The 22,042-nt window shown below is 36.6% G+C and overlaps 2 protein-coding genes across 8 annotated transcripts in view; one reads left to right on the top strand and one right to left on the bottom strand.

The window, feature by feature from the left end:
• The first annotated feature begins 7,367 nt into the window (after positions 1-7,367).
• LOC112589610 (uncharacterized) lies at positions 7,368-9,308 on the top strand. Of its 2 annotated transcripts, XM_025303585.1 has the most exons (3): positions 7,368-7,506; positions 7,911-7,968; positions 8,794-9,308. In XM_025303585.1, the coding sequence occupies exons 1-3, from the start codon at positions 7,397-7,399 to the stop codon at positions 8,926-8,928; spliced, it is 303 nt and encodes a 100-aa protein (XP_025159370.1). In that variant the 5' UTR covers positions 7,368-7,396; the 3' UTR covers positions 8,929-9,308. The 2 variants fall into 2 exon arrangements, 1 of the variants encoding a protein (XP_025159370.1); XR_003113664.1 differs by lacking the exon at positions 7,911-7,968.
• A 1,295-nt stretch (positions 9,309-10,603) lies between these two features.
• Positions 10,604-22,042, bottom strand: part of Dhc64C (dynein heavy chain, cytoplasmic) — a 109,072-nt gene continuing 97,633 nt past the window's right edge. For 3 of the 6 annotated variants that reach the window (XM_025303579.1, XM_025303581.1, XM_025303580.1), the window contains 7 exons: positions 21,829-22,030; positions 19,355-19,553; positions 18,402-18,519; positions 15,016-15,387; positions 12,174-14,936; positions 11,885-12,082; positions 10,811-11,245 (listed from right to left, as the gene is read on the bottom strand). In XM_025303579.1, coding sequence (XP_025159364.1) covers positions 10,811-11,245; positions 11,885-12,082; positions 12,174-14,936; positions 15,016-15,387; positions 18,402-18,519; positions 19,355-19,553; positions 21,829-22,030 — 4,287 coding nt within the window. Of the gene's footprint in view, positions 11,246-11,884; positions 12,083-12,173; positions 14,937-15,015; positions 15,388-18,401; positions 18,520-19,354; positions 19,554-21,260; positions 21,457-21,828; positions 22,031-22,042 lie in introns of all 6 variants that reach the window. The other 3 variants (XM_025303582.1, XM_025303583.1, XM_025303578.1) reach the window with 2 other exon arrangements.

Raw genomic sequence — 22,042 nt, 5'->3', positions numbered from 1 at the left:
GGCCAACCGGCAGGGATGTCCGCTGGGGACCGCACCTCTCTCACTAATTCCCCGAAAGAAGAAGGGGGTACAAAGAGGCGAGGGACTCTTGGATTAGAGTCCTGGGGCCGGGGGGTTGGAGAGGGAATGCGGGAGCAGTTCCCCTAATTCCCCTCCTCACGGTCCGACAGGTAGACATCCCGCAGGGGTTTTAGTCGGTAAGAGTCCGACATAACCCCCGCCCCTTCCCAAGGGGGCGGGGGTATCCATGATGGATTTCCCCTGCGTGAACAAAAAAAAAGGGCGATTGACAGCACGGCCGTCGGGTATAAGTGGCGACCTGTCCATCCTGGACCCCAAGATTGCGCAGGAGACTGACTACAGCCAGTCCGGCCCCGCGCACCCTGGGAGCCAGATCCCTAAAATGCGGGTCGAAATCCCATCGGCTATCCAACGTCAGGCCGAGATATCTTATCGTCGGCCCGACGCGGATGCGGACGCCATCGACCAGGACCCGGGCTTCAGGCGGCGCCCCCGACTGCCGTCGTGAAAGAACACGGCTTCAGTCTTATAGGACGCCACCTTCAGACCCAGGTCCTCGATGGTTCTCACCACCGATGCCACAGCAGCCTCCGCGCGGAGGCGAGCTTCCCCCAGCTCTTCCCCCCGGCCGCCACTAAAGTGTCGTCTGCATAGCAGACGACGTGGCAGCCTGGGAGGAAAGGGGTACGCAACACCCGGTCGAACGCGATGTTCCATAGCAGGGGGCCGAGAACCGACCCTTGCGGAACACCGCGTTCCATAGCGCGCCGGCCTTGAACCCTGCCTTCTTTAGGGAAGGCGAGGTCTCTGTTTTTGAAGTAGGCCGCCAAAATGCGCCGGAGATAGGCGGGCACCTCGTGGTATTCGAGGGCCCGTCCTATCTCCGGCCAGGGCAGGGTGTTGAAGGCATTTTTGATGTCCAAGGACACCGCCAACAACAGCCCGCCCTCCCTCTCCACGACCGTCGCGGTCAGGTCCCGGAGGTGCTGGACTGCGTCTAGCGTCGACCTCCCGGACCTGAACCCATACTGACGGTCGTGGAGATCCGGCCCCTTCGAGGACATGTGCTGGACGAGGCGGTCGGCAATAATGTGTTCTAGCACCTTGCCTGCCTCGTCCAGCAGGCAAATCGGCCTGTAGGCCGACGCACTCCAGGGTATCTTGCCTTCCTCGGGGAGGAGGACCAATTTGGCCCTCCTCCAAACTGGGGGGAACACTCCCTCCTTGAGGCACCCGCTCAAAACCCCGCGTAAGGCCGCGGACAGGTTCTCGTCGCCGAGGGCGAGAACCCAGGCTCGGCCAGGGATCCTATCGGGGCCGGGTGCTTTCCCTTTGGCCCCGAGTTTTCTCCTGGCCTTGACGAGCTCCTCTAGTCCTACAGCCAGGTCCTTCTCCCAGTTCCCCTCCCCCATTTCGGGGGCGGAGATCCTGGGGGCCCCCCTCCACCCTCGGAAAGAGGGTGTCAAGGAGCCCCTCGAGGGCCTGGCTGTCCAACGACTCCGTCGGCGGGTGCGCCCAAGGGCGGGTCTTACCCATCACCCTTTTGTACGGGCGCCCCCACGTGTTGTCGTCCAGGGAGCTCGTCATCTGCTCCCAGGCTGCTCGCTTGGCCTCAGCGATGGCGACTCGGAGGGCCTTCCTGGCTAACAGGTAACCCTCCTTCCCCCTCGTGACATCCCCGCCTCTTCGCCGGGTCCGGTATAAACATCGCCTGGCATGGACGGAGGAGTCGCGGAGTTCCGCGATCACCTCCGTCCACCAGTATGTTACCCGGCGACGGCGGCGGTGGGCTTGGGGCATCGCGGCGTCGCAAGCCGACGCCACTATACCCACTAATTCCTCAGCCTCCTTCTGGGGACAGAGGGCCCACTCACCTGGCTCCTTCTCGAAGTGCCAGGTGGCCACGAGGACGGCCGCCCTGAACCTGTCCGCGTCTAGTCGACTGAGAGCCCATCTTCTGGGGAGGGGAAAGTCCACCTCCCCGGGGCAGCGGCGGGCCCGCACCTGTGGAGGTCTAGGGAGGCGGAGGGCCCACACTATGTACCGGTGGTCTGATAGTGTCCCTCTACCTCCACCATCCACTCCCGGAATAACCGGGCGGTTGAAGGGGTCGCCCAGGTCAAATCAATGACCGACTCCCCCTTCAGCTGCACACAGGTGCTGGCCGACCCCTTGTTCATTAGCAAGAGGTCTAGCCCCGCTGCGCAGTCTATAAGAGCCTCGCCCCGAAGGTCCCTCTGCCGGGGACTACACCCCCACCCTTACGAGTGGGCGTTGAAGTCCCCGGCAACTACGACGGATCGGGGGTGGCATCTGCGCACCACCTCCCGGATCCCGCCCAAAGGGTCGGGGATATCCATGATGGATTTCCCCTGCGTCACAAAAAAAAAGGTCAATTTAATTTTTTTTAATAGAGCTCAATTTTTCATTATATTTTCTTTTTCTACCAATTAGTTTTAACAACTTTTGTCTGAATTATTTTTTACTTCCTTAATATTTTTTGAAATATTTAAGGAAAACTTGGTAACTTTCAATATTTAATTTACGATATCTCGGTAACAATTCGACGAAAGAAAGAATAGTATTAGACTTAATACTTTATTTATTATCAAGAATATATTACTATAATAGTGCCCTAACTTTTGTTAACTTATCGACCTTTGGAAATTTCAAAATTATTAAATTAACAAAAGTTAGGGCACTATTATAATAATATATTCTTGAGACTAAATAAAGCAAGAAAGTCTAATACCACTTTTTCTTTCGACAAATAGCAAGATATCGTAAGTTAAATATTGAAAAAGTTATCTAGCTTTTCCTCAAATATCTCAACAAATATTAGGCAAATAAAAGAATGTCTTAGACAACAGTTGTTCAAATTAATTGGTAGAGAAAAGCAGTGTAATAAAAAATAGGGGTTCCTATTTAAATTTTTCAAGTTGACTTCCAAATGACCTTGAAGGTCATGGCCAAGATCAAATTCAAGGTCACCATCAAGTCCATTACTCAATTTTCTACAACTTTTGTATTTAAAGTTTTTTATGAAAACTTAATCCTGCAAAATTATTCGGGAGGTCCGGTATTTTTAAGACAGTCTGTATATCGATGGATTCGATATTAAATGCTCTTAAATTTTTGTCCTCATAAACACTTAAAAATTTGCAAAGGTAATGGAGAGGAGGGAAGAGGAGGGGGTAAATATATTGCATTTTGAAACATTTGAATAGACCGGTGGAAAGAGTATAAAATACTATAAAACTTTTGTCTGAAAGACTTTTTCATATATTAGGTGCGCAACTAAGTTCTCGCTGTTTTTTTTTTTATGAAAATGCAACTTTATTGTGAAAAAATGGTTACAAATGAATCATTCAAAATATTGCCCATCGCTAGCGACAACTTTTTCCCATCTTTCTGGCAGAGCTCGAATACCGTCACGGTAGAAGTGTTCGTCTTTTGAGGCTTTCCACGAATCAAGCCATTTTGAGATGTCTTCATATGAGCGGAACTGCTGATTAGCCAGACCATGTGCCATCGAACGGAACAAGTAATAATCGGACGGCGCAATATCTGGGGAATATGGCGGGTGGGGTAGGACTTCCCATTTGAGCGTTTCTAAGTAGGTTTTAACGGGTTTAGCAACGTGAGACCGAGCGTTGTCATGCTGTAGAATCACTTTTTCGTGCCTCTGCTCGTATTGTGGCCGCTTTTCGCGCAGTGCTCGGCTCAATCGCATCAATTGAGTTCGATACCGTTCCCCAGTGATGGTTTCGTTCGGTTTCAACAGCTCATAATAAATAACACCGCCCTGGTCCCACCAAATACACAGCAAAACCTTCGCAGCGTGAATATTCGGCCGAGTCGACGACGTAGAAGCACGACCGGGCAGTCCCCATGATTTTGTTCTCTTTGGGTTGCTGTAATGAATCCATTTTTCATCACCCGTAACGATGCGATGAAGAAAACCCTTCCTTTTTTGCCGCTGGAGCAGTTGTTCACAGGCGAAAAAACGACGCTCAACGTCTCTTGGCTTCTCATAAGGCAAATCATAAGGAACCCAAGTTCCTTGTTTTTGAATCATTCCCAACGCATGCAATCGCTTGGAAATGGCTTGGCGGGTAACTCCTAATGCTGAAGCAAGCTCTTTTTGCGTTTGGCACGGATCCTCATCGAGAAATGCCTCCAATTCAGCGTCTTCGAAGGTTTTTGGCCCTCCTTCACGCGAACGGTCGTCAACATCGAAATCACCGTCTTTGAAGCGACGGAACCAATCACGGCACGTTGTTTCACTTAGAGCAGCATCTCCGTAAACTTTTTGGAGTTCTCGATGCGCTTCAGCCGCCGTTTTCTTCGAATGAAAGAAGAAAAGCAACACTTCCCGCAAATGACGATTATTTGGCACAAAATAAGACATTTTCACACAACCAAAAGTATATGACGCAAAAACAAAATCACTAATGTGTCAAAGCGGTTTGTTTACCATATGTCTAAGCTTGGTTCATGAAGGTTTGGTTATATCACAATCGACCAGCACTTACTACTGGAGCCATCTCTTGAAAAACAGCGGGAACTTAGTTGCGCACCTAATACTTCATATTTTAAGAGATATTAAATAAAAACGAAAAGTCCGCTTTTTTCAGAGTTTCGACCTCTAAACATCGAGATAAGCACATAAAAGAATACGTATCTTATGCTTTTTGATGCTCTATAAAATATCCAATGCCCATCAAAATCAATGAAGGACGGCCCCGACTCTTTCCTTGTCAGCGCGCAACAAGGCGATCATAATTAGTGATAGCAAATTTCAGCCTAGCGGCTCCGCGGCCACACGCAGTGGGCTAGAATATCTCTAAATGTGGCCAAAAGTCAATATCCGCATTGATCTAAAATAAAGTTATTATTGTATTTAGAATGTTTGAAAATAGTTATAAGAGAAATGTTATGTTGATTGGATTGTTTTTGTATCAGTCTTAATAGGATGAAATTATAAAATACATTAACACTTTTTTTAATTTTCTTTACTTTATCGTTCATATTTTAAACAATTATATATTATTTTTTGAACCTTTAGTTAACGAATATGATGAGCGAAGATCAAGAATGAAAAATATATAAAATTGGAGGAAATAAAAATAAATTATAATATATTACATTCTCTTTTGTTACATTATTACAAGTATATTAATCATAACTACTCATTTCCGATTTACCATTCCCCGTAATTTCACTTTCAAGAAAGAGCATTTTAAGTTATATATGCTGTTTATGATATATATTTTAAGAAAAAGTTTTTGCTACTTTTTGATACTTTTGTTATATAACGTAAGCAAACTTATGTAAACAAATCATCGCCTATATCTAAAGGCCCGTACTGTTACACTGCGATATTAATCAGCAAGTCAGTATGGACCTTTAGATATAGGCGATCATTTGTTTACATATGTAACATTTGCTTACATTATGTAACAAAAGTAGTAAAAAGTAGCAAAAACTTTTTCTTAAAATATATTGGGTGAGTGCAAAAGTTCGTGCGGAGTTTGTGAGTAAAAGTCACACAGTGATTAGGCAAACAAAAATCTTTATTCAATCAATGATATATTCTCCATCGTTTTCTATAATCTTTTCCCAACGTTCTGGCAGCATACGGATGCCTCGATCATAAAAACTGCGCGGTTTAGATTCGAAGAACGAGGAGACGCCGTTTTTTAAGGCCTCCAAAGAGTCAAAGTTTTTTCCATTTAAATAATTTTGCAATGACCGGAACAAGTGATAGTCAGATGGTGCGATATCAGGAGAATACAGTGGATGCGTTAAGACATCCCATTTCAGGTTCTTCAGTTTGCGCAGCGTCTTTTTCGAAACGTGTGGTCTGGCGTTGTCGTGATGAAAGACGACTCCCTTGCGATTTGACAAAATCGGACGTTTCTCTTTTATTTCTCGATTCAGATTGGTTAATTGGCGACAGTACTTGTCCGAATCAATCGTTTCGCCAGCGGGGAGAAGCTCGAAATAGATTATGCCCTTGCAATCCCACCAAACAGAGAGCATCACCTTCATCGGGTGCAAACTGGCCTTTGGCATTGCGTCACCATGCTCACCTGATTGTTTCCATGTCCGTTTGCGCTGAACATTGTTGTAGAGGACCCATTTCTCATCGCCCGTCACTAGTCGATCCAAAAACGACTCGTTATTGAGCCGCCCGAGTAAAGAAACGGCTGCAGAAATTCGCTTGATTTTGTTCTTCTCGGTCAGCAAATGGGGCACCCATATATCGAGCTTCAAATCGAATCCCATCTTTTTTAAACGCCGAAAAGCGGTTGATCGGTCAACGTTTAGTACTGTAGCAACTTCTTCTGTTGAAATTCGCGGATTATTGAGCACTAAAGTACGCAAAACATCGTCATCAATGTCAGAAGGTCGACCAGAGCGTGGCTCGTCTTCAAGGTTAAATTCTCCGCACCGAAATTTAGCAAACCATTTTTCCACAGTTCGTTTAGCTGGTGCTTCATCCTGATAAACATCCTGAATGTTTTTTACGGCTGCGGCAACGTTTATTCCCTTCCGAAACTCGTAAAGCATAACATGCCGTAAATGCACCTTATCGATACTCATTTTTAAAGTGATATTTCTCGAAGCAGTTTGTATGAAAACAAATGATTTTTTTTTTAATAACAGCTGAAGACGTCACCTTTCCAACGTTATATAATATGTAGATGGAAGTATTAATGACAACACTTTACGACGCTTATAACTCCATCTATTGAAACTCCGCACGAACTTTTGCACTCACCCAATATATCATAAACAGCATATATAACTTAGAATGCTCTTTTTTGAAAGTGGAATTACGGGGAATGGTAAATCGGAAATGAGTAGTTATGATTAATATACTTGTAATAATGCAATAAAAGAGAATGTAATATATTATAATTTATTTTTATTTCCTCCAATTTTATATATTTTTCATTCTTAATCTTCACTCATCATATTCGTTAACTAAAGGTCCAAAAAATAATATATAATTGTTTAATATATGAACGATAAAGTAAAGAAAATGAAAAAAAGTGTTAATGTATTTTATAATTTCATTCTATTAAGACTGATAAAAAAACAATCCAATCAACGTAACATTTCTCTTATAACTATTTTCAAACATTCTAATACAATAATAACTTTATTTTAGATCAATGCGGATATTGATTTTTGGTCACATTTACACATTTACAGATATTCTGGCCCACTGTGTGCCACGGTCGAAAGGGAAACGCATACAAACGAAGGCCGCGTACATGTGCCACATATATGCGGCTTTTGTTGTGCGTTTCCCCTTCCACCGTGAGATGCGGAGCCGCTAGGTTGAAATCTGCTATCACTGATCATGAGTAAGCTGTTTCGCTCAGGGTGCGACAAGGCGAGCATGAACGGGCTATCTCAATCTCGCTCAGTGCGCCAAGCGCGTGAGAAGACAGAGAAAACCGAGTGGTGGGGGTAAGTCTCGACCGTGCGTCTAAGAATTTCCAGCATTACTTGTGCCTGTGTCGCATGTCTCACTAGTGGTGAGACAAAGTCAAAGCGATTCAATTGTTATCCTTTTCTTACACATATATATATATATATATATATATATATATATATCATTCAGGGTTGGGAAGTAACGCGTTACTTGTAACGCCGTTACTGGTATCGTTACTTTTTTGAGTAACGATTAGATAACGCCGTTACTTTTTGGTGTCAGTAACGAAAAAGTAACGGTGATACATTTTTTTTGTAACGAGTAACAAAACGTCCGTTACTTTAATCGTTACTTTTTAATTTTTATAAAATTAAACTTAATTGTATTTAATTTCTATGCATTTTTTGTTTTATGCTGAATTTAATGAGAACCAATAAAGATGGACTCACATATTGTCATCCATTGGCCTTAGTTATACAGAAAGGTTTAAAAGAAAGGTAAGTTGGTGTAATTTGGTTAATACATATGTTCATCAAACAACATTCATCTGATCAAAAAGAAAATCAATATGTTCAATCAATATTTAATTTTATTGATTCAACTTTAGGTTTTGTACTACATTTGAAAAAGAAGAATTGATAATTGCCAGCTGTTTGCATCCCAAATTGAGTTGGTTAGCTGAAGATAAGTGAAAACTTGCGCAAACGTATTTAGAAGATTTATAAGGAATTCCTTCAATTAAAAATTTTTTGATATCTGATAAGCACAATGATAACGATGACTTTTTAAATTTTAAATAGCAAACATCAAATGAGAAATCTGCCTATGATGAATGGCAAAGATTTTTAAAGTCAACAGGCACTAATGTCCAAATATTAAATTAATTTATATCCACTAATTAAGAAACTTTTCATTAAATACAATACTTAATAACATAAAATAATAAAAATATTTAAATATATATATATATATATATTTCTAATCGTCTTATGTCCGATTTATATCTTGTCTTAGCACCTTTCTTATAATCTTGGATTTACAACAAAAAAAAGTAACGGAAAGTAACGAAATAAAATATCGTTACTTTCAAGTAACGGTAACGCGTTATTTTTTAAGATCAGTAACAAATAACGGTAACGAGTTACTTTTTACCGAAAGTAATGGTAACGGTAACGAGTTACTTTTAAAAAGTAACTTCCAACCCTGATATCATTTTCACTATAGTCTGTTTTAGTAGCTCGGGCATTAACCAGACTCAAATCATAGACATAAACCTCGTATCGTTACCGACATATCGAGTTAGTTGACGTCTATTTTCTCAGGGGGCGTATCAGGACAGACATATGCTTTCGCCCGCTGGCCGCTCTCAGGTTTCTCTCTGTCTACATCATACTACTGGGAAATGGCGTATGGACATAGCTGTATGCAGTCCGGAGCTATATAACGAACTAAACTAATTAAACTAAACTACCAGTCTAGTTATACTATAGAAGTCTATGGAAAAGACTTAACTTTGTTCCATTCCTCTATCTATGCACCTTGGAGCCGAATATGCTGGCAGTTGGAGCTGTATAGTGGGTGGTCGGTTATTAGGAGCCGTACAATGCAAATTCGTAACGAGTGGGTGTTAAGCTCGTTACATAGAGATATATTAAATACCAAAAAAATGTACGTCATATTTTTACATTAATTACCTATTTTCACTATCTAGTTTTATGTAATTTTTTCCTCGGATCAAATTTTATTATGGTTATAGATATTGAAATAAACTTTTAGAGTTATGTATTAAAAACTTATATAACCTGAACTTATATAACTGAATAACAGCACATGAATAATAAGAAATAAGTACTATTATAACAGGACTCTTTATTAGATATATCATCAAGTTTCTGTTATAAATATTATAATATCGCAATATACATACATATATGCATCTAAATAAACTTAAAGTAACTTTGTTACAAAAAACGATATATTTCAAGTTTGAATGTATATAAAATTAATTTAATTAATAATTAAATAAATTATATATGTGTGTGCATGTGTGTATACATATATGTACATATTAATAAAAGGATTTAATACATACTATTATATTAAGTAAAAATTATGCTTAATAAACATAGATCGAAAAATCACCTCTTTTAGACTTGCAAATTTTTTTCGGTTTTGGCAACATATTTTATGAAACATTTTATGAAAATGAACATCTTAATATTTTATTTTATATATATGCTTGACATCTTCATATTACAGAATTGCAAATTCTTACAAAAATTATTGGTTTTCCTTGAATCAGTTTAATTGTGTCTTGAATTTTTCTTATGTAATTCTTGTACATTATTTATCAGTAAAAAACACATTAAATTTTCATAAAGGAAATTAAATGGATTCATATCAGGAAATCAAGAAGGCTACAGGTTCGCCTGATTCTCCGTTCTAATTTATACCCTGACAAATGTGTCATTTAAATATTCTCTAATAATTAATACAAAATGTATAAAGATACATAATGTACAAGAATTATATTAAAGAATTTTTCTCTCTCTCTCTTTGAACTAATTCGAGAAACATTAGGAATTTTTGAAAAATTTCGCAATTCTACAATATGTTAATTTTATAATGTTAAATAGATATAGTATATAGAAATAGATGAAGTATATATAAAATATTTTTTTTAAACAAAGTAATAATAAAATAAAATAATATGGTAAGATATTGGTTCACTGAATTTGTTATGAAAGCCGAAAAATATTTGTAACTCTGAAAGGAATGATTTTTCAACATCTGTTTACGGGGCTCTTTTTACTCAGTATAATGAATATTACTTATTCTATAAGTCCTGAAACTTTCTTTCAACACCTTGTAATATGTACACACACATGCACACGCACACGCACGCGCGCACATACATACACCACATATATCGTGCGCATGTACATTCATACACAGTATAATTTCTTTTTTTGTGAAGATGTTAATTCTTAGAAGTGAATAATATACATTTAATTATATATGTGCCATATGTTTAAAATATTTATTTCTAATTGTATATTAGCATAAAATATTTTAGTAATTAGAAAGCAATTGATGTAAAATACTTTTTCATAATGTCTTTATATATATATATATATATATATATATGTATATGTATTTCACTTTTAGCAAGTCACATGTTATCATAACTCTTTTTTTCTTTTACAAATAACTATAACATAGAGCAGCATGTTAAACTGTTTTTATAATTACGACAATAATAATTCTTGTGATAATATAAGTGTAATAAGCTTGTGATGATAATTCTTGATACATTTCGCGCTAACAATTAAGTAACTATTAATTCAAAGCGGTTGATGTTAAGACAGCGACCCCTCTCTCATAGAAACTGTGCGGTTCTTGACTAGGAGCAATATTTAAATCGACAGTAAATAACAATTCGGTACGAGTACTATTTAAATAAACCGGTAAGGACAATTTGCCTTTTCTAATATCCTCTGTAGAAGATCGTACCCACCGCAACATTGTCACCGGCAAATCAGTCATAATAGTCGAAGTTAAATACAATTGATTATCTTTACATTGCGCACCTTGTAATTTTAAACCGGTAACAGCGAAAGAGCAATCGTCTGTGGCAATATTATCTCCATCGCCGATAGTTACGTTCAATTGTAATTCTTCGAGTGACCAGCTATTAGCCTGTGCGATACACTGTCTGGTCGCAGTAATATAAGCTTCGGGATTCAATAAGCCACCGAGCCAAACCGGAAAACTCTGTAATGATATATTGAATGTAATGAAATAATGATTAATCTTGTATAGTACAGTTCCCTATATTAATAATATTAATATCCTTATATTACTAATAAATAATATTATTTTCGTAAAATATGATATAAACAAGAACAACTTATTTAGAGATAATTTAAATATTTATAGATAAATAGGAGTTAGCATGTCAGTGAATAAAATGCAATACAATTGCATATAAATATTTTTCAAAAATCTGCTTCAATATTTATCTCAAATCCTAATCCTAATATTAAATTTTTATTAATGATTAGAAATACACTTTTTCTTCAACTTCAACTTTTCTTCAAGCATCAATTTATGACAGGATTATAATTAAGCATTAGAAAAATCGAGATTTCTAGAAAATACTTCTCAAAACACTTCTTTCACAGAATTATCATATATATATTTCATACTTATCTATAGTTGTCTATACTAATGCATACAAGTAAATAAGCACATATTACAACACATACTTGTCTATACTGTTATTTTTTAGATTTTTAATCCTTGAGCTATTTTTCTATTTATTTAAAAATGTTATATAAATAAGTTTAATAACAAAATATTTAACGCAATGAATAAAATGAGTCAAACAATTTTGAAAATATGGAAACTAACTTTTATTTCCTTTGCTCCACCTTGAGATACTAAACGCGAAACTTCCTGCAACTGCGAAACTCTGTGACTGAAGTCAGTGATCCATTGTATAACTGTACAGCCTCTTGGTACAGTATATCTTCTCCATCCACCAGGCAAAATACCTTTTACTAACTCAGACAACATTGTTCTATGATAATTGGTCTGTTTTTTCTCGCCCTGTTTAAAATAAAATGTTATTATTTTGAATAGACTGATCGAAATATTCTGTTTTATACTTGTTTTATATTGAAGAATAAAGTATGCATACTTGACAAATTAATACGATATCTTCCAAATCGTGTATGACATCTTGAAGTAATTTTGCCCCGCTATTAACCTCTCTCTCAAAGTATCTATATAAAGGATCTTTGATATTCTCAACTGTTCTCTTCAAAGTTGGCAAATTCTTTGGAAGTAACTGTAACCAAGTCGAAGCTGAATTATGTAAGGTCCTCATCCACGAAGGTCGGCCGTCTGCTTCGGCTTCTCTTGGTGTATCCAAAGATTCTTCATTTGAATATGCTAATTCATCTTCATCCTCTAGCTGTTGCATCTTGAGAAGCTTGGAGACCAAATCGGTTCCCCTCGTAGTCAAGAGCACTTTCTCCGCGTTATTTGGTAGACCAAGCCAAGAAGGTGTCTGTCTGTCTGACAAAGACTCGATCCATTTTAAGAAATGATCTCGCCTAGTACCATCTGGCATCGTAATGTGCCTTTGATTACTTTGCGCGCCGTCAATATTAGCAACTAAAGCAAAGTCAGCCTCAAACGAGCGCGGTGTAAAGAGTTTACGCAAGAAGGATGCCAGAAGACGTTGATCGAAATCGTTATCAATCTTACCACCGTAAATACATTGAGAGAGTAGAGTTACTAGAGCATCCCAAGGCACCTTTTCGGGTGGCAAATTTGTTCTGCCCATAGCCGTAGTCTCGATCCATGTGTCTAAGGTATCGCAAGCAACTCTCAGGTCGCTTTCGTTAAATTCATAGTGTTTGGCCCAGCCTAGTGGCGCATAACGCAACCGTTCTTGCACAATCGCGTGGAACCATGCGAGCAAGAAATAGAGACGAGCTCTTTCGTTAGGTGCTCGCATCATTCTTGAAGCAGGTACAGTGCTGAACGTACGCAATAAATTCGCTCGTATACCAGGAGGTGGTTCAAACACAAAGATCCTCCCGGCTCTAAGCAGATTCACTGGCACTTTAGGATTAATCTCCATCGTTAAGAAAAGACGAAAACTAGTATGTGGTTGCAGACTGTGTAGTTTCTTTTCCAATTGTACTAACCACTGTGGTGCAAGATGTACGTTTTTCAGTAATACCCATCTGCCAGCTTTCACGGCCATGTTAATAGCTCTGTCGGCCTGATTAAATCCTTCCGCCGATCCGATAGCAATACTAGCTATTTGTTTGCCCAATTCCGCAGCTAAGTCATCCACTCTGCCGGAAGCATCGAAACCTGGCACCGAGCAAAGTAAAGCCGGTACAGTCGCCTTCAACTGATTCTCTACGACGGATGCGAAATCAAGTTCTGCTTCTGCGCTCGGCATGAAGGACTCGCCGAAGGCGGAAGTCATTACTAAGGACGCAGCTGCGATTACACGATCTGGTCGGAATGCTTGTATTATCAGCAGTTCATGCATCGCCGTTCCCGTTGATGATAGCGGTTTTTCCTCGTCCCAAAGTTTTGGCACACATGTCTCAGGTGTAGGAGATTGCAGCCACGCTCCAAATTCCACATTTTCTTGGATCTTCTCCGTAAGCTTCTTAAAGGCAGGTAATCTTATGCTTAAACGCATCATCGCCTCCTGTTGTTCCGAACTAAGATTAGGTACCGGTGGACCTCGAATATTAAGTACACCTTCTTTTCCACGCAGGAAAAATGTGAATTCGCTGTCATAAGTGGATTCTGTCGGTATACCCTTCAAGTGGATACGACAGAGTAAAAGAGCAAATGTTAATCGATCCATATGGAGCATTCCTCGAGCGACTCGCTCATAACAGACAGCAAACAAGTCGCGTGTAATGAGTGACAATCTCTGAGTGTAATCTGACAAACCGGATAATTTCGGATTTTGCGACAATACAGATGTAAATATATCTAAAAACATTTTCAACGAATACTGATACAAAAAGTGTACTTGGTTGAGGCTGTCCATCGTAAAGTACATGTTAGAACACGCCTGGGACAAAGGCATGTATTGCTGAGAAACTGTCTCGATTTCTGCTATGACCTTATCCGTCTCTTCTACCTTTTTGCTGATATCAGCGGCTTCTTGTTTCAAAGTTTCGAGAGTAGTAATCACAGAATCGTCATCTAGAATTTTGCCTTTGGCATCGTTCAACGCTTGCAATAAGGACTTCTCAAGCTGCCGCAATCTCAAGTGAAACTCTCCCTGAAGTTTCAGCAAATCAGATCTTTTCTCGTCAATGTCGGGGCGTTCGGCCTTCAGCACTTGATTCAAACATTGACTTTGCAATGAACTCCTAGTAACAGTGAAGTTTACGAACGTCACACGCGAGCAAATGTCTGGTGGGAATTCTACTGTTGGATCTCTTGTCGACAAAAAGATCACGAAGGATGGTGAGAGATCTATATCTTGATCACCGAGCGTAATCAACACACGTCCACCGGTTCGTCTCAGTTCCCTGTTTAACACAGGATTTAGTATAGGATCATAATTTTCTACATCCTGGACCAACAAAGGATTACCGAAACGTAAAGCACTTTCGAGATTTTTTCTGAATGAATCATCCAAGAAGCTGGTCTTTGTAATCTTCCGGTCCTTAAATTCATTCATGATAAATTCTGTCGCTTGACCAGAAGGATCGATGATCAACGGGTATCTATTAAAGCGTTTCAGCATAATTGCATTTTCAGTACATAGATCATCAGTAGGTAACGCGTTCGCTTGCCATCTTAAACGCTCATCTGGATTAGAAAGATATTCCGTTCTCGCGATATCAGGTCTAAATTGTAAATTCGCATGTTGCAAATGTTGGCACCATGTGCTAAAGAGATTTTGACGGTACTAAAATAAAATAAGCTTCATTGTAAAATTAACGAAATTTGTCACTTCAAACAGAATTTAATGAACCACTAGAACTTACATGTTGATCGAAATAACCAGCATAAGCTAAGAAAGCAGAAGATAGCAGAACGTCTCCGATTATTGTAGACATTTGACTTTTAAATGTTTCACTCGTTGCTTCCCATCTTTCTCTTTCTATCACCAAAGATTTTAATAAAGCAATCGATCTATCCACCTTGGCTTGCACACTCTCCAAGTCAGCTTTAATGGCTTGTGCTTGCGAGATGAGTTGCGCATATTCTTCCTTATATGACGCTATACTCTGCTCTAGTTGAGCTATCAAATCCTTCACTTCTTCACCTTTCAGTTTATTAGTTTCTGCTTGTCGTTCCAGGGAATGAAGTTCATCGCGTAACGGTTCGACTCGTTTTAACATATCTGCGTATTCAATCTGAAATAATGTTTATTTTATATTTTATTTCGAACGTGATAATATAAATAAAATATTAGATGGATTATTTTAAATAAATCAGTGAAATATATATAGAATGTTCAAAAATAATCATCTATTTCAAATAAGAGAAATTATAAGAAAAAAATAAACACCTTCATGACATGATATTATATATTTATATATTTAAATAAAATATATCTATTTTAAAATGAATATCGGTAAATAATGAAATCTCAAGTAAAAAATCTAAGGACGTTAAATCTGAAGATTACGTTGGTCAAATGCAAAATACAATTAAAAAATTATAAATATGTAGGTATTATACAGGGTGGGGTACTAACTATTAGGACCTTAAATATCTTCGAATCTATAAGACCCAGAGAAAGATTTGTGTAACCAAAATTGCACGGCATGAACGGTGCTATCATATAGCGATAATAATTTTTATTCAGGTGGAGGCGCTTCGGAGATACCAAGGTCAACTTGCGTTTTTTAAGTGAGAACTCTAATTTTTTATTATACTGTTTTTTTCTACCAATTAATTTGAACAACTTTTATCTAAAACATTTTATTTGCCTAATATTTTTTTAGATATTTGAGGAAAACTTGATAACTTTTTCAATATTTAACTTACGATATCTCGCTAACTATTTGTCGGAAGAAAAAGTGGTATTAGACTTTCTTGCTTTATTTAGTCTCGAGAATATATTGTTATAATAGTGCCCTGGCTTTTGTTAATTTGACGATTTTTAAATTTCCAAAAATCAGCAAGTTAAAAGTCAGGGCGCTATTGTAACAATATATTCTTGAGACTAAAAGCAAGAAAGTCTAGTACCACTTTTTCTTTCAGCAAATAGTTAGCCAGATATCGTAAGTTAAATATTGAAAAAGTTATCAAGTTTTCCTCAAATATCTCAAAAAACATAAGGCAAATAAAATGTTTTAAATAAAAGTTGTTCAAATTAATTGGTAGAAAAAGATAGTGTAATAAAAAATTAGGCTTCCCATTTAAAAAACGCAAGTTCACCTTGTCAACTGGTATCTCCGAAGTGTCTTCACCTGGACAAAAATTATTATTGCTATATGATAGCCCCCTTCGTACAATTTTGGTTACACAAATCTTCATCTGGGCCTTATAAATTCGAAGATATTTAAGGTCCTAATAGTTATTGTCCCTGTATAGAGTATCTCTAAAGTTCGACCCCACTCCTGGATCTTGGAAACGGCTTTAAATATGGAAAAATGTTTCGGATAAAAGTTGTATGGTTTCAAAGTCGACGTATAACAACTATATCATTTTGTTTACAGATGGCGCCACTTTCGAGATATTCACTGACCATTACTTTTCTTAAAGGGAAACTCCAATTTTTTATTATATCATCTTTTTCTACCAATAACTTTAACAAGAATATATTGTTATAATAGTGCCCTAACTTTTGTTAATTGATAATTTTGAATTTCCAAAAATCGATGTTAACAAAAATTAGAGCTACTATTGTAACAATATATTGTTGAGACCAAATAGAGTAAAAAAGTCTAATACTATTTTTTCTTTCGACAAATAGCGAGATATCATAAGTTATTAAATATTTAAAAAGTTACCAAGTTTTCCATAAATATCAAAAAATATTAAGCAAATAAAAAAATATTTCAAACAAAAGTTGTTAAAGTTAATTGGTAGAAAAAGATGATATGATAAAAAATTGGGGTTTCCATTTAAGAAAAGTAATGATTAGTGAATATCTCGAAAGTGATACCATCTGTAAATAAAATGATATAGTTATTATATGTTCCTTTTGAAACCATACAACTTTTGTCTGAAACATTTTTCCATATTTAAAGCTATTTCCGAGATTCAGGAGTGGATTTGAACTTTAGAGATACTCTGTACGAGTATATAGAAATGTATATTCAGTATCATGTACCATGAAAGAAGGAGGGCGTACTAGGTGGCGACGGGACGCCGTGCGTTCGGGACCTGCATCTCATTTTTCGTTCCGAGGAGAGAAAAATATCGAGAGCGCGGTAAGTCGCTAGACCAGGAATCGAACCCGGGTCTTTCGCTTGCCGGGCGGCTGCTCTAGACCACTGAGCTATCTGACGCTCCACGCTCACGACACTCTCCCCTCCCCAGATAACGTTGAGAGATGTCGTTCGGAAGCGACATCTCTAGTGCTATCCCGAGCGCACGGCGACTACAGAGAGAGGCATTGTTACTTGTACCTGGTGGTACAAGCTGACAGTCTCTCAAAGTCAAAGGTTGCTATCCTTTTAAGACCTGCTGTCCATGTATGCCGGCCTCCACCGTTGCCCCTCCTTATCCGGTGCAAATAATAGAAATAAGCCCCGGGGTCAATAGAAAGTATGTCAAAGTATGTCAGTATGTCAAAATATAACAAATATTTAATTTCTCTTTCCTATTTTACCAAAATAGATTGTTACTTTAAGGACATCCTGTTACAATCTCTATACCATGTATACAATCTCTTTATAAAACTGGGTAATTTATAAAATATTCTTTGAAACAAAACTTAAAGAGGATATCAATGTGTTGTGTGTGTTGTTGTGTGTGTGTGTGTGTGTGTGTGTGTGTGTGTGTGTGTGTGTGTGTGTGTGTGCGTGCGTGCGTGCGTGCGTGTGTGTGCGTGTGTGTGTGTGTTTGACTAGTATTTAACAATATTATTTCCTATGTACATGACGTTTTTCAAAATTATATCGGGGCCAATATTATTCTTTTTTACAAGAAACTTTTTTTTTTACTTTTGTCGTAGTCTTATTCTATATTTAAATGTTACAACTTTTAATAATATGTATATTTAAAAACATGAAAATATGTCAAATGTCTAAACATATAAGAAATATATAAGAAATAATAATGCCAAAATCTGTTTTCTTGACACTCTTTGTAAGTTTTGTCTACAAGAATTTTTCGTAAAACTCTTATTTTAAATTATTTCTTTAAAATAATCAAATTTGTACATATCTCATGAATTTTTTAAAATATACATTACCTGTGCTATAGCCCATTTTACCATAGGGCCGCAAGCCATACTAGCTCGATTCACTTTTTCAAAATTGTAATCAGGATTGCTCAAATATCGGCTCTTCATTTTCTCCCTCACTTCATCACTAAATAAAATTTATATGAAGATTTTTATATCTAAAGTAAAATAACTTTGCAATTTTAGTTTACTATATCATCTTTGTTAAGCATACTATATCATCTTTGTTGTAATCATTTGCATGCAGTAATTCTAGCACGCACTATTAATTCTGATTAGAAAATATGACATTTATATAGGTGTCATTAGTATCAACAAATAATAAAATTAAAGCACAATTCAATATTAGTGACAAATTTTAGTAACCGTTAATTATGCAATAAGAAAATAGTCATATTTATATATATATTTTGTTATTAAAATTTGTTAATATATATATATATATATATTATAATATTCCAAAATTTTTTATTAGAAATATTTACCGAAATGAGCACAAATAATTACAAACAAGTAATTTATAATTTGCAATAAATCATTTGCAAGAAATGCAATTCAATATGTTGATTAAATGATAATAAAAAAAATGTATATGTATTTATAAGTATCAATATGTACTTATGTATTTATATATTTTTATAAATTTATTAGAAAAAATCATATCATAATTCAAAGAGATGAGATTAGCAAATATGTAAATACAAAATATTTAAATATTTACTGATACATATGATATATTAATACATTTGACTTCGATGATAATTAAAATAAATTATTACAAATCTGTAATAACTTATTTTAATTATCATCGAAGTCAAATGTATCAATATTAATATATCATATGTATCGGTAATAGTATCATATGTAAATATTTAATATATTAAATTTATGATTGATCTCTTGATAATACAGCATAAAACCATATAAAAGAAAAGAAAAATAGATAATAAATTCATGCTTACGTAATATCTTCGGTACTAAAATTAGAGACAATAGTATTAATAAAATTGTCCCTCATGATGACCGCGCGGATAGATTTCCAGTCGCTAGCATTTTCGCCAAGCAATAAACAGATAGATTCCAATGCAACCTTCACAATCGCTGGCGGGTTTCCCATGGATCGAATCTCAACCAAATGTTGTTTTTTTATCGATTTAACCGCTATACAAATAATTATAAACCATTACATAGTACAATAAAGAAATATGCAGACATTAGAGAAATGTTACTGTAATGTTACCGTGCAAGAAGCACAGTGATACTGGCTGTGAAAGTCTTCAGTTGACCTACATGAAAAGTTCGAGAAAAGGCAACAAATATCATACACATGTTATGTTTTATTTTTACTTCTGTAAAAAGACATAAAAGATAAATAGAAAAGTTGGCGTTATAATAACAGAAATTTTGTTTAAGTATAATTTTATAGTCTCCTTTGTACAGCTATAAAGATGTTATAACATAATCAGTTTAGAAAAAGCGTAGACAGCAAAAATTCGTGTTAAAACTTGTTTACTCGAAATTCCTCGAAACTAGATATAGTAAAATTTCCATTACGACGTTGTCTACTAAAGATCACAATTATAACCTGACTGTTCTTGCGAACAGACATTTTTGTGAGTGTTGTGACGCTTCAAAATAGTGTTTCAGTATATATATCCAAAAAGGTTGAAAATTGAAGAAGTAGCTAAATATATGAAAAAATCAAAGCCCTTTGTGCATAAAGTAAAACGTTATCAAGAATCGAACATGATCGATAACTTTCTGGAACGTGATGTAGCTCGAAAAATGACAAAACAAAAGAATAAGTTGATTATTACTGTTTTCTCCAGATATACCCTTGTTACTACGTGAAGGTCAGTCAAAACTAAAAGCAAAATGCTATATGATACAAGGGGAGTAACAGAAATTGCCCCCTTCGCTTTTGGCAAATTTGATACATGTTTTAGTATTATCCTTTTACTAATTAATAGTAAAATGATTTGACGCAATTCTCAAATATTTACAAAAAAAAGTTTAAAGTTTCCTACGTGTCATATGTCACCGAAGACAGATAAAGACAGTAAACACAGATTTTCAACAAGCAGCAGTGGTCGAAGTGGTAAGGCGATTGGTTGGTATACTAGAATTGTACATATTGCGAGTTAAAGTCTTGCTTCAGAGATAATAAATAAAATTTATAAGAAACGCTTAATATCATCTATCGAAAAATGATAAAAAAAAAACGGATATTTTAAGAAGATAAATCCTAAGTCGAAATCGTTTTTGTACGTGATATAAAAATGAGAACGGTATCAATGTAAAAATGAGAACGGTGTCAATGTACTATTAATGACTGACTTTCACCGTCATCAGATGCAAATCCAATAAAAAATATAAGGAGATGTATGAAAATGAGGCTTTGTAGAAGAAAGATGTATTATTTAGAGTGGCTAATTCGATAAAACACTGTGCAGGTCATTAAGTCGAAAATACGTTGAAAAGTTGATGGAAAGTATACTTTGGAGACATGAAACTATTATACATAATATAGATATCATATTAACATAATATTGCAATAATAGCATCATGAATTTTGTAATTTGATTATGTAATTTGTTATGAATTTAATTTTTTAATAGCGTCATGAATTTGAAAATTGAAATATCATGGTAAACGTTGACTATATTTTCATAATAACTGAATAAATAGTTTTTAGAAATTGATGTCTATGCTCTTTTTAAACAGAATGTATATGCTGAAATTAATGAACAATTGTTAAGTAAAATACAAAACACGTATCAAGCTGTTACATAATAGCTTATATTTTGTATTAGAATCTCACGCAAGCGAACGTTAAACATTTAGCATACTGTACAGTTGTCCTCTTACGTGAGGTCCTCCGTGTTAAAGTTGACGATAGTTGGAATAAAGGTGTCTTTCATTATAATAGTACGAATTTGTTTCCAATCTGTGGCGTTTTCCTCGAGTAATAGACAAATAGATTCTAATGCCAGTTTTACGACAGCAGGGGGATTCGCCATAGATCGAATCTCAACGAGATGTTGTCGTTTAATTCCTTTCACAGCTATACTCATTGCAATTTTAACATTTCAACGCAAACTCCACAATTATATCAAAGATCACGGTTAAACAATGGTTTCAAAATGAAGACAATTTAAACATATGTACGTTACCTCCGTGTTTTTGAATATAATCATAGTAAAATATCGAATATATAACACAACTATACTGTATCTTCAACATAGTCTTTAAAAATATATAACGCGAATTACACGACGAACTACATGCAATTTACTACTTAATATTATTATACTACGTATTATACTCGTAATAAAATGGTTTTTATAAAACTTTATGATTAGTTTATTAGTTTTAAAAATATACCTAGAAAAATTAATATTATAATGCAGTATAAGATACTTTGTCAAATACATACCGTTTTGGGCATCAATAACGGCTGGCTCGACTTGGGCGAGGTCGGCCATGACATCATCCCTTTTTTCGTTGATAGCCACTGTTTGCATACGCAGTTGCTGCTGGATCTCTTGACTCTGTACCTTCTTCTTCTCTGCTTCCTGTTGGTCTTTAACCATTTGCCTTAATTTTGCATTGGCAGCTTCATTTTTAGCTTGCAATTCCTATGAAAAATA

The sequence above is a fragment of the Harpegnathos saltator genome, unplaced genomic scaffold, assembly GCF_003227715.2.
Source record: "Harpegnathos saltator strain DR-91 unplaced genomic scaffold, Hsal_v8.6 scaffold557, whole genome shotgun sequence".
Taxonomy (NCBI): Eukaryota; Metazoa; Arthropoda; class Insecta; order Hymenoptera; family Formicidae; genus Harpegnathos; species Harpegnathos saltator.
The sequence above is the reverse complement of the archived record's forward strand: the minus strand, read 5'-3'. Positions and strand labels throughout refer to the sequence as shown.

Excerpts from the sequence above, each read along its gene's own strand:
- LOC112589610 (XM_025303585.1), top strand. The coding sequence starts at position 7,397 with ATGAGTAAGCTGTTTCGCTCAGGGTGCGACAAGGCGAGCATGAACGGG. Across the intron at positions 7,507-7,910 it reads GAGAAAACCGAGTGGTGGGG|ATGGACTCACATATTGTCAT; the intron begins GTAAGTCTCGAC and ends GAACCAATAAAG. Across the intron at positions 7,969-8,793 it reads CAGAAAGGTTTAAAAGAAAG|GGGGCGTATCAGGACAGACA; the intron begins GTAAGTTGGTGT and ends CTATTTTCTCAG.